Source organism: Daldinia vernicosa (assembly GCF_022497035.1).
Source record: "Daldinia vernicosa strain CBS 139.73 unplaced genomic scaffold F5Y00scaffold_1, whole genome shotgun sequence".
In the NCBI taxonomy this organism is placed as follows: Eukaryota; Fungi; Ascomycota; class Sordariomycetes; order Xylariales; family Hypoxylaceae; genus Daldinia; species Daldinia vernicosa.
Window position 1 is genome coordinate 1,293,315 of NW_025953917.1, and position 12,353 is coordinate 1,305,667.

General features: G+C 49.5%; 3 protein-coding genes across 3 annotated transcripts; 1 reads left to right on the forward strand and 2 right to left on the reverse strand.

The window, feature by feature from the left end:
- The first annotated feature begins 991 nt into the window (after nucleotides 1-991).
- F5Y00DRAFT_223120 (carbohydrate esterase family 4 protein) lies at nucleotides 992-2,676 on the forward strand. Its single transcript, XM_048005832.1, has one exon. The coding sequence runs from the start codon at nucleotides 1,235-1,237 to the stop codon at nucleotides 2,036-2,038; it is 804 nt and encodes a 267-aa protein (XP_047870369.1). The 5' UTR covers nucleotides 992-1,234; the 3' UTR covers nucleotides 2,039-2,676.
- Nucleotides 2,677-4,920, reverse strand: F5Y00DRAFT_223121 (cystathionine gamma-synthase). Its single transcript, XM_048005833.1, has 2 exons — nucleotides 4,172-4,920; nucleotides 2,677-4,088 (listed from the first exon to the last, which is right to left on the reverse strand). The coding sequence occupies exons 1-2, from the start codon at nucleotides 4,463-4,465 to the stop codon at nucleotides 2,988-2,990; spliced, it is 1,395 nt and encodes a 464-aa protein (XP_047870370.1). The 5' UTR covers nucleotides 4,466-4,920; the 3' UTR covers nucleotides 2,677-2,987.
- A 181-nt stretch (nucleotides 4,921-5,101) lies between these two features.
- F5Y00DRAFT_223123 (uncharacterized protein) lies at nucleotides 5,102-9,889 on the reverse strand. Its single transcript, XM_048005834.1, has 2 exons — nucleotides 8,540-9,889; nucleotides 5,102-8,448 (listed from the first exon to the last, which is right to left on the reverse strand). Exons 1-2 carry the CDS (start codon nucleotides 9,271-9,273, stop codon nucleotides 5,499-5,501), a joined length of 3,684 nt encoding a protein of 1,227 aa, XP_047870371.1. The 5' UTR covers nucleotides 9,274-9,889; the 3' UTR covers nucleotides 5,102-5,498.
- Nucleotides 9,890-12,353: the final 2,464 nt, after the last annotated feature.

Here is a 12,353-nt window from a genome sequence, read left to right on the forward strand (position 1 = left end):
GATCGGCCCCCAGCTGTCTGTCAAAGGACCCATGCTATGTAGTAGAGTATTGTCGTCTTCGGCTCCGAAAATAGCTACTACACACTATGTAAGTCTACAGCTCATATAATTTATGGGATATAAAAACCAGATGCCTTCCCAATTCCGACAAAGAAGGTCGTGACACACAGCGGTTCGGCCTTGATTGAATCGTTTCAAGATATTATAATAATAATTATAATAATACATAGGTAGATTAAATCATAACCATGGTCGCGACTGTGGTGGCCTCGTCACGGGTTAAAGCAACACATGCGTGCATTACCCAACCCAACTTGATAACCTACCTAGGTACATAGTAGGTATCTCTAAATATGTACAATACGTTCATGCGTATCCTAGTCACGAAATCTCCGCATCGCGTTTGAAGATTTGGGGCGGTGAGGGTATGGACATGGACATGGACATGGAAATGGAAATGGAAATGGAGCAGTTCATCCTCGGTTTCATACGTACTCGTACCAAGGTCCAAGGTAGATATAAAAAGACGGAATGGGACTATTACATGGTAAAGAATGTTGAAATCCTGTTGATGTTATTTATACCAATTTTTATACCAATTAACTAAGCGATTTAACTACGTCATAATAATTACCTAGTTAATGTCAAATAAACCTTAAACTTGGACTTTATGTTAAGTACCTAGGTTAAGTAGTTAATACATTACCTTATTTACATGCATATATTAACTTCGGCTACGTATAATATTTTTGTACAGATGGGAAAGATCGAACATTGGAAGTCATTTGTATAACAGGTCAGCCAGGTGTACGTACTCACATACCCACACCTACGGCGGAGAACGGCATTAACTGCGTGCAATGCAACCACTAAAATTAGCACACCAGGACGCTAATTGATTGATTAACCCACTAAAATCAGCCCCTGAAGCCCCTAAAAGTGACGTGGGTGGTTGTATGTACCTAATGTATGTCTTTTTTTTCTCCTCCCCCTTCCTTTCTTGGCTCTAACCTACCTTGTTCTTGTATTGCCTATTGCCTATTGCCTCTCGTCTCGTCTCGTCCCGAGTCCCGAGTCCCGTCGCACTCGTTTTTTTTTGTAGTCGTAGTCGCACGACGCTTTGCGTGCCGAGGTCCTTCGCCAATCGATGCCCGAGCCGCCATCCTGAAAATATAATATCAACCCGCCCCCAATCATCGAATGCTACCCTCCTCGATCTCCACCCTTAAAGCAAATGCTGCGCCTGCCCGCGCTCTTCCGCCTGCCCTCCAAGCTACGGCGGCGGGCCCGGCGCCGGAGGATGACTACCCTGGTCTCCCTGATCGCCATCCTAAGCCTGCTTCTGCTGCCCTTCTACGTCGTCTATAAGCCGCCGCGGTCCCTAATCCGGTACTTCGCGCGGCGATGGCCCGACGTGCTGTGGGAGGTTCCTACGGACCAGAAAGTTGTGGCCCTGACCATCGATGACGCCCCGTCAGAGCACACGCAGGAGATCCTCGCCGTGCTCAACGGCCACGAGGCTACGGCTACCTTCTTCGTTATCGGCGGCCAGGTACCCGGCCGCGAGGAGACGTTGGCGGACATCGTGCGCAGCGGCAGCGAGCTAGGCAACCACGCCATGCACGACGAGCCGTCGCGCGCGCTGTCGGACGAGGAGTTGACGACGCAGATCGAGACGGTGCGCGAGCGTATCCGGGCTGCGTACGCGACAGCTAATGGCGTCGAGAACCCCAAGATGCCGCCTCAGTACTTCCGGCCCGGCTCGGGCTTCTTCAGCGACCGCATGCGCGCACTGGTCGACAAGCTCGGATATCGCATCGTGCTTGGTAGCGTGTACCCGCACGACGCGCAGATCAGCTGGTCCTGGCTCAACGCGCGCCACATCCTGAGCATGGTACGCCCTGGTGCTGTGATCGTGTGCCACGACCGCCGCGGCTGGACGGCGCCGATGCTGCGGAAGGTGTTGAAGAAGCTGAAGAAAGACGGGTACCGTGTTGTTAGCCTGACGGAGATGCTCGAGATAACGGGGCAACGCTGAGCTTCCTACAATGCCAACGATGCCAACGATGCCAACTGCACAACTAGTGAATCGATCATTGTTGGCGGGCGAATGCATATCCATTATAGACGTGAGAGCAAAGTACAAGGTCCTGTGATTACGCTCCGTCTATGTATATCCAACAGAGCTTGCCTCATCTCAAAACGGCACTCTGCCACTTCACTGCGCAACCTAGCGCCATATACAAAAATACAAGCTACCTAAGGTTAGGGTAGACAGGACCACCCTACATTTTCTATACATTAATAGTAATGGTATACGAATCGGCCTATCGGACGGGTCTACATACGAAACTCCGCACAGGAAGAAAAGCCGATCCGACTAGTATGTGTACCTAAGGTACTCATGGGAGGCGTTGTATATAAACATATACCTAATTCTTATTTTATTCACGAACTAGACGCTCCGAGAAGAGCTGGTGCCAGGATTAAGGCTTATTGGTCTGGCTTAGAAGGAATAGGGTATTACTAGGATAGGGGATAGGGTATGAATAACGAAGAGTTAGGTTGTTAATATTAACCCCTACCGCATCACATTCTAGGGTATAGTATAGATGCCTTTAAGAGTAGGTATATAGTATCGTGAGTTAGCACCAATTACATAGGTAAATAGAGCTTTTATGAGCTGCGACTTATTCTATATTTCCGCCCAAAGTCTAGTCAACAAGTAGTCAGCAAGCCCACGTAAATTCGTACCTATTATTGAGAAGTTAGTCTTGCTAATATCAGGGGTCCCCCCCTTCCAACATTTCTAACATTTATATCTTGTTCTCCTAAAACAATATATAGTTCATTGTTGTAGAGTTTGAAGCGGTAGACGATCTAACCCTTCCCTCAAGAGCTTATGAAGCTCCCATATTCCCACGCCTATCCATCCATCCATCCACGCCTCGATCCCAATTCCAGCCCCTAGGTACTCATCATCATCATCACACTCCCCCAATCAAATTCGCACCGCCGGAAGCAGCAACCTTAGCACTAGCATCCTTCTTCGCCCTCTCCGCCTTCAGCGCCTCAAACCCTCGCACCAGATCATCCCTCAAGTCCTCAAACCCCTCCAGCCCAATGCTGAACCGCAAAAGCCTCTTGTCGACCCCCGCGTCCGTCATGGCCCGCCACTCGACCAGCGACTCGACCCCCCCTAAGCTAGTCGCGTGGTGGAACAGCGCCAGCTTGCTCGGCAGCCGCCGCGCGGCGTCCGCGTCCCGCAGGTACACCGCGAACACGGGCCCGAACCCGCCGGGCATCTGCTCCCTCAGCCAGCCGGTTTCCAACTCCGCCTTCTGCTGCAGGCTAGCATGCCTGACGCGTGCGACGAACTCGCCCACCACACTGCTGCCTCCTCCGTCGACTTCGCCGGCGAGCCACGCGACCAGCTTCTGCGCGTCGGCGCTCTGCTTGCGGACGCGCAGCTCGAGGGTGCGCAGGCTGCGGACGCCGAGCCAGCCCTCGAAGCTGCCCATGACGGACCCGAGGACGAGGCGCTCCTCGCGCAGCCGCGGGATCCACGACGCCGCGTGCCGCGGGTGCACGGCCAGCACGCCGCACAGCATGTCGCTGTGGCCGCCGAAGTACTTGGTGCCGCTGTGCATGACGACGTCGGCGCCCTGGGCGAAGGGGTCCTGCAGCGGGGGCGGGGCGAGCGTCGCGTCGACGGACAGGAGGCAGCCCCTGGCGTGGGCCCGGTCGGCGTAGGAGCGCAGGTCGCGGGCCTCGCCGGTGGGGTTCAGGGGCGTCTCGACGTGGACGACGTCGCCGGGCTGCAGGTCGGCGAAGTCGGCGTCGAGGGGTATGGTCTGGAGGCCGGTGAGCTTGGACAGGACTTTGATGACGCCGTGGCAGCCGTGGTAGCCTTCTGTGATGGCGACGCGGCGCGGGTTGAGGAAGACTAGGAGCGCGTGGAAGGCGGATAGGCCGGAGGAGTAGGTTAGTGCGGGGCCGTGGAGGATGGATGTCAGGACGGCTTCGAGGCGGGTGGTGTTGGGGGCGGTGTCGCGGGAGTAGACGTGGGAGTCGTAGGGGTTGTTGGGCTAAGATTGCTTGTTAGTTCCATATATCATATATCATTCTCTTGAAGGATAGGTATGGTATAATGGCAGTAAGGGAAGCCTACGTTGATATTAGTCCAAGGCTTGAGCTCGTCCGGGTCGTCGCTATACCGGAAGGTAGTCGAGACGTGCATAGGCGGGGCGACGGACTGGTGCGAGTTGAGGAAATCGTCGGCGTGGATGGTTTGCGCCGACAGCGAGAGGTGTTGGAACCTAGAAGCCAGTGCTGTTGCCGTCACCGGTGCTTCTGTCTCGTCTATACCAACGACGGGTTTCTCGTGGGCAACACCTTCGACGAGCTCCGGCTTAGCGGCGTCTTGCACGGATACCCCGTGTGCGGTACTCTCCTCTGCCGCCATGATTATTTCTGTCTTTTTCCGATCACTCTAGTTTAGTATCTGTTTGTCTGATCTGCTCTGCTTAAAGGAAACTCTAGTCTCTAGTACCGTGTTGAATATAGATGTCAAGGCACTTAAATATTCTAGATACCAAGGTAAGGTATCAGGAGGGTCAAGAGGGCCAAGAGGATCAAGAGGATAGTCTCGGCTTAGAAAATATGTCGTACAACTAACTACGACCCCGAGACGAAAACTACAAACACATTTCTCCACTGTTGCGACTTATCGCCAACTTTACGCCATTGTTGGATGCAGCTTGGTGCGGGCGGGCAGGCGGGTTCAAGGTCGTATGGGGCCTTTAATGGAGAATAATAGCACCCGAAGTCGATTTCCGCTCCGTTATCGGGAGTCCGTGTCGTTTATTATAACTTTTACGACCCGGAACACCGAGATTCCTAAGGCTATAGGTACTCAACTACATACATAGGTACTAAAAGTTACCGAAATGCCGAATAAGAGGCTCTAGCATACATTAGGTAAATATGTACATAAGGCAAGTTACTTTAATTTATAGGTATCTAGGTCGCTATTAGTTAGTCTTCCATTCTCAACGCTTCCCCCTCTCGTCTCTGCCCCTCTGCCCCCCCTTTCCCCTCCCTTCCGCATGCAATTATATAAGGTATATATATGCTACGCCCTTCCTCTGACATGTACCTATTTCCAACCCTCCTATACTATATCCTCGCCATTTTTTTTGTACGCCATCGCTCAACACAAGGCCAACTCGTCGCGTACGAGTACAAACAAGGATTGGTAAAAGGCATCGAAACATCGTTGCCCTAAGATGCGAGTGATCAGATCCTAAAGCGCCTTGCTAGTCCCAACCGCAAAATTTCAAACCGCCTCGCTGAAATTCCTATTATAACCCTTGCCAAAGGGCTGCTCGAACTCTATACATCCGTCCTATACAGCGATTCAAGGAAATTCGTTACACGTAAATATCTAATACTAAGGTGTAGGTGTAGGTGTGTAAGTGTGTGCATGTGTGACATGTTTAGTGATCAGACCGCCTAGATACCGACGAGCCGGGGCTTGGCTTCCTCGACATGTCCACTACCTCTGCCGAGCTTCCAAGTAGATCCACCCCCTGCTCCGGTTCGACTCTGCTGATATTATGTTGATGAACGTAACCGTAGTTTGTAGGTCTGTCTTCTGTGCCGTCGGCTGACGGTACGTGGCTGGACGCTTCTGTTCCTGCCACCGACGACAACGAATGGCACTTTTGCGAATTAGTCCGATCAAATGGCAATCTTGCAGACATGCTTCCCGACGGTCCCGTATTATTAGACTGAGTCTGCACCATTGGTACCCCTACAGGCGGCACGATATCAATAAGTTGCCTATTCTCTAACGGGTTTACGCTGGAATTTCGTTTCGAGCTCTTCCTGGGTACCTCGGGCACTGCTGGCACTTCCTCAACTCCTGACGGACCTTTCACCGTTCTCTGTGACGGATGCCTGCTCGCCTTGGAGTGCACTCTACTAGGGACCCTAAAGCTTTCGCCTGCGTCGAGATCGGGTAAAAGGGGCGGCTCTTCGGCGACTCTGGGTATTTCGACGTCCGTGTCGTCATCCGATCGAGGCTCGCCATCTGATTGTTGAGGCTCACCGTCTTCGTTAAGCAATTCGCCTTGGGCGCTGTCTTCGACGACGCGCTTGGTCTTCTTCGATTTTGGCGTATCCTCCTCGTCGTCGCTCTCTATTGGGCCATTTCGAAGTACACCCATTGCTACGGGTATGCCCTCCGGTGGCTCCTCGGCGAGCTCGCCATTTCTGGCCCTCATCGCAGGAGGCATTCGGGCGCTTCTGACTACCTCGAAACCCTTGCCCTTCTCTTTAGTCTTACCGCCGAAAAGGCGTTTAAGCCATCCAGTAGCAGTCGCGACTGGGCTGGTAGGATCTGCTGGACCTGTGCCTAACTTGCGGCCGGGTCCCTCCGAGTTTAATGCGGGGCCACGCACCCCGTAATAGAAGTCGACTTCACGGGTCGAATAGTCTGCTCTTGGTGCAAAAACCGGTATATATGGTGCAGGTGCCGGAGCTGGGTTCATCTTCCCCACAGGGAGTGCATCGTCATCTCCGCCTGTCGTTGCTCCCGCGGGTTCACTTAACCGATGATTTGATAGGTCAATGCTAGCCAGGGAGCTACGCGCCCGATGTGGTGACGCGGTGCCCATCTCATCGTTAGTAGCTCGGCGGGCACGTGGGGGGCGGTAGTAGGGATCAGCCGTGGGCTGAGGACGAGTAGCTTGCCCTGGAGACGGTAGGAAGGAGAATGTACTAGTTTCCCCAGGGGTTGTCGTCGTCGGAGTGAAAGCACCGCCGCTGCCAAGTGGAATTGAATACGCATCCAGACTTCGGGCATCTAAAGCACTCGAACTTCTCATGTTGGGACTGGCGAGCATCCCAATGCTACCAGCTGATTCGCTTCTTACGCGTCCGTACCCGCGCTTCGTTGCAGTTTCAGAGGTTAGCATCGCCGTACTACTAAGTTGACTTTGACGGGACGGACCGCCGCGTCGATCTACGCGTCTGGATAATTGGCGGGCACCGAAAATCTTGGAAAGTCCGCCCCTTCTCTGCCCGTCGATGTTATCGCCCCCAGCACCTAATAGCCGTGCGATGACCTCGATGATCGTCTGTAGCGCATTTAGCAGGAAGCCAAAAATCAGTACACATGCGTGTATCAGTAAGATCACGTAACCAATCCAGCTCTTCTGACCCTCCGAAACTCCTAAACTTGGCGTAAATGCAACCATGAGTATCACCGATACAAAGCGAACTATCGAAAATCCTGTATGATAGGCGTTCATCGAAGTAGGCGAATGGAAAGGCCGAAACGCGTGAAGTGTTAGTATTTGAATCACTTCGCATACGGCCAATATTACTACCTGTGCGGTACCCGATGGCTGCACAGCGCCAATAGCGATGCCTCGCAATAGTGTTAGTATAATTGGAATTATCGCGAAAGCAGCCGCTTGATCAGAATATGTATTGTAAAGGGGCCCGTAAAGGAGCACGGTCGGGAGGTCGTCAAACAGGTGCGCCCTAGGCTTGGTACTTATAATGAGGTATATGAGCCATATCGCAAATCCAATGATCAAGACCAAAGTAAGAACGGCTAACCCTACAAGATAGCCCGTGGAACGATCCGCAACCACTAGCTGGAAAGCGGTCAGGGCGACAACGGGGAGTAAGAAATAGCTGAAGACGATACGAATGATATTGCCGATCGAGAAAGGTATATTTTTGGATCGAAGATCTTCCTCGGGGACGTGGTTGATATATCGTAATAGCCATCGTACAAAGAACCAGGCTTGTAATAAGAAGAGCACGGCCCCAATGATGACCAGTAACCATACCATCATACCGGCCCAAATATCTTCGACCCGAGCCATGCCCTCTAATTGCGCAATATTCTCAAGACCGTACTCGCCATCAGTCTTATAGAGTCCGTCAACCAGACTCTGCCAGGGTTCCGTATTGGAGACGAAGCTTTGGTTGAACATCAACGCAGACCAAGAGACCTGACTCGTAACTGGCTGATAGAATCCGGGGTATTCCAGGGTAAGACCACCGGTAAGAAGGACGTACTGGATATACTGGAGACAGTCGCCGAACCCAGGAGTAACCAGGCGTAAAAGATCAGGGTCTCTACCGTAATTTGATGTCCAATGGAAGACATCACTCGTGCCCCATGGGCTGAAAATTCCTGCGAAAGCTGTCGCAAACCCCACCAAGATCAGTACAAATAGCGGGAGAAACTTCAGAGACCAAGCGATTCCACCGAGGTCCGGCGTGAGAATAGTAGAAACACATCCAATCGTAGTCTTCCCAGAATCGCCATACCAAATAATGAAAGTGGGAGCAAATGACGTAAACGCGTAGGTTGAAGACATGTCATTCGTGAGGTTAAACGAGGGGAAGTCGTAGGGTGGTGAATCTCTACATAGATTTAAATGTTAGTTCATTACAATAGCCAATTTTTAAACATGCTCTGCCGTCCCTTCTTGATTTTTTTGCGGGAGCAACCTACTGAGATATCTGATCCTTGAACACGGGGCCGAGCGGACACGACCCGTTCAAGATATTGTCGCAGAAGTTCACGGTGTCACGATAAGGCTCGTACGTCGAGACGTCAACTTTGTAGTATAATGTTGTAACTTTACGTTGATCGGCCGGTAGATTCGGTTCGGGCTCGTTTTGTATCTTCCCATTCAGTACTTGACTCGGGTCATCCCACTCCGACGAATTCCATGGTGGCAGGGTATCGGTGCCAACGCGCCCCGTCACATTCCCCCAAACTGTTACGATCAGGTTGTGGTTTGGATTCTCGGTATCGAATTTAGCGTCGACATAAAGAGGAACCCATTGAAGCTGAACTTGCTCTGGAGGTTGGTTGGAGTAGATGTAGTTGCTATCTAGACAGTTGTCGAACGCGACTTTTACAGAGGATGCGGTACGAATCCAAGTGCATGCCACCAAGGAACCGACTACAATCCTGGAGAGGGACGGGATTCCGAAATTTCGTGTTGTTGGGGGAGTAGAAGCTGGCGAAGACAATAATGGCAAGCATCTATCTTGCTCGGACTCATAAGTGCCTATCATCTTTATCATCTTGACGGACGAAGCATCATCTGCCGCATATACATCTTGATTCTGGTCAAACTCGGCGTCGTTGTCGGCGTCGACGTCGGCGAAGCTTGAATAGGACGTATAGGAGGTATAGGACGTAGGCGAACTAAGAGGCCTTAAAGTATGATTTCGCATCGTTCGTCGTCGGGAGAGTAGTACCAAGATAGTGTCGCCCAAGGCTTAACGCTGAAGGATAAGGATCCAGGACCACTAGGGCCACATCGTTGCTGGGAAGAGCAGCAGTCTCGCTGGACCTTGCAATTGATTGGATGCGCGCGACGGGGGGAAATGTTTCAAATGCACTTGAAAGATATGGGAATATTATTTTGTAAATATAAAAATATGGATACGAGAAAATGATTATGAAAAACGAGGGAGGATTTAGGAAAGGAGATCGGATATCGGGTTACTTTGGGGCGTTGTTGTGGCAGTGCGTCGTTTGGTTTGTAAGTGAATTATGATGTTACCAAATCTAGCCTACCAGCCTGCCAGCCGTGCCTGCCTGTCTAACGACCCAAAAACAAGATCCCTGTTTTTTCTAGCTTTGCTTGCTTGCTTGCTTACTGCTGCGAACTATGATTTGCTGGAGGGTGTTTATAGAAATACATAGAAATATTCCCTAAAAAGCGAGAGTGGTAAAGAGTCAAAACGGGAGCAACGACGGCGATAGCGCTGTGTACTAAAATTATTACTATTATTATTGATGTTAGGAACTGATTAACGTGGATTAGGACGGGAAGCAAGAACAAAGAGGAAAAAAAACCCATTAAGGCAGAGATATTCCAGGGACCCTTGAAGCCGTCTTAAAGCCAACGCATTTCGATGCATTAGCGCCTAAGACTAAAAGGGTACGTACCTCGTACATCGTACAAGGCTATACTACCTATCATTACCTAACTTGTGAAAGCTGAGACTGAGAGTTCCCCTATGTATGCTTCAGTTAGTTTTTCAACTAACGTAAACCACGGGTCAACGGCTTACACGGGTCAAAGGCCCAACGCAAAACACACCTTATTTCTAATATTTCAGAAATTCATAACTTTACGGAATCTTAATTTAAAAATCTTAAATTTTAATATGTTATATTTAACTATATACCTAACTTATAGAAAAATGGAAAAAAATATCATTACATTATAATATTAATTATAAAAAAATATTATTATTTTAAGTTCATTTTTATGTTTTTTATTTTTTATTAATTAAAAAAAATAGTAAAATTTTATAAAAAAATACTATCATTATTAAAATTTAAATGCATATTTAATTTCGAAAACCGATTTTTAATACGATTTATTTTAAGTAAAGTGCACGGTTACGCACAGACGTATTTTGTATGTATTTTCACTGGGCCTTTGACCCGTGTGAGCCTTTGACCCGTGGTTTACGTTAGGTATAATTGTAAGCAATAGCTACTTCGTATGTCGTAAAATATTTCCAAGACTGCCAGGCAGCATGATGGTAAGAATTCTAGCCGTAGGATCGAATGATGGGATATGTATATTATACCCGACTATTTTCATATTTCCAACCAATTAAAAGTGACGACGATAATGATGAAGTCATCATGATCGAACCAGTACTACCTTATATTAGATATCAACTAGAATAACACAAAGGCAGGTATAATCGACGATGGCGCCAATCCCAAGGATATGGAAAGGTCGTCTCGAACCGAGATGGGGTTTAAAGTGTTTTGTCCAACTCCAAGCAATTATAAACTCGATCTAGACTCGAGTATTTTCATCCATTTCATCCATTTTCACTCTAATAATAAAATGACGGGTACTACGCGATAGCATCAATTAGGTAACGAGTTCTACCAATAATATCTACCAATAATAAAATGAAAGGTGTGACAATGTCCTGAGCAACTTTCCCCTTCGCCCGTTTCTGACCCAGTTTGTTTCCCTTTCCCTTTTCCACCCGTCCCGAGCTTCTACGCATCCGAAAGGTCCAATCTCCCGCAACCCGCGCGTTCCGTCTCCGTTTCTATGTATTGCCCGCGGACGGGCAGTTTCGAACTAGCATCTCTAGTATCGACTGCGCATAACTAGCAGTTAACGGTTAGGCGAGATGTGGTGCGCTCGTATCAAACCACCTCCGCCATGGAGCTAATAAGCATCTAGTTTAGATGCGCTGCCATCAGCCGTCGAAGAATAATACTCCGAAAGAAACTAAAGGGGAGCCTTCTCGTTGGGTCCGAGCTTACCTATACGGGTCTGACGGTGGGGGGGCGCCATACATACATGCAGTACAGGAGTGGCTGAACGGTGCCATCCAGTCGGCGACTCGGTCGGTGGCCCGTTTTGGCCCTTGGCTTTTTATGCCATGTGGTAAAAGATGGACCCTAGACGCCATGTTCGCATTTGTTCGCACTGCTAACTATCTGTACACTGCTCTTGCGTCTACATGATGCCTCGCATATCCGGAAGGCGTCAAGAAGATACCTATATACACTGATTCGTTCATTGATTCATTCATTCATTCATTAATTTCGCTACTCCAATATCACTTTGTGACGGCAGAGACGCCGATCTTAAATACTACGCGCTGGCTATATAATCCGAAACGCGTCATTGCATGCCAGTCTTTATGCAAATACGAGCCGGAAGCTTACCTGAGGCTTTACTGTGTAGATATAAAGAAAATCGAGATCGACGACTGGGGTCTTAACGTGGCACAGCGTTAGCGCCGTGGGAAAAGCAGGTTCTCAGGTTCTTCCCACTGTATCCCGACTTCATTTTCATCGTAACCGATTACTATGTAGTACTACCGGCTTCTTCATCACGATAGGGCCATCATAGCACCACCACGGTAGGGATAAATGCATACTAGAGCAATTATCAACCATATAAGGTACAGACTTGCCTGCCCGGATCGGAAATTCGGACATCTTCCTCGTCCTTCTACGTGAATACTATCCCCTATCCCTATGGAGACATTCATGTCATCTTCCTCGGGTAAGAGAAAGAGAAAGGTTGACTTCGAATCCGTCAACTCGCAAGTTTGGCCCTTACCACATACCACGCTTACCTGTGTCAATATGCCAATAGGGTCTGGTATAGTGCTGAAGACTCACTGATATCTTACGTGGCCGTGGCCGTAGAGATAGAGTAACTTTACCCCGAGGTCAAACTCTTACATACAGTATCCCATTATTGGGCACACCTCCTCACTGTCCAATTGGGTTCTTGTCGGCCAATCACTGGAGT

Bases quoted from the DNA above. Each gene is read 5' to 3' on its own strand.
- F5Y00DRAFT_223120 (XM_048005832.1), top strand. From the start codon at position 1,235: ATGCTGCGCCTGCCCGCGCTCTTCCGCCTGCCCTCCAAGCTACGGCGG.
- F5Y00DRAFT_223123 (XM_048005834.1), bottom strand. From the start codon at position 9,273: ATGCGAAATCATACTTTAAGGCCTCTTAGTTCGCCTACGTCCTATACC. The intron at 8,449-8,539 runs GTAGGTTGCTCC...AAATCTATGTAG, and splicing joins TTCAAGGATCAGATATCTCA to AGATTCACCACCCTACGACT.
- F5Y00DRAFT_223121 (XM_048005833.1), bottom strand. From the start codon at position 4,465: ATGGCGGCAGAGGAGAGTACCGCACACGGGGTATCCGTGCAAGACGCC. The intron at 4,089-4,171 runs GTAGGCTTCCCT...AAGCAATCTTAG, and splicing joins AGCCTTGGACTAATATCAAC to CCCAACAACCCCTACGACTC.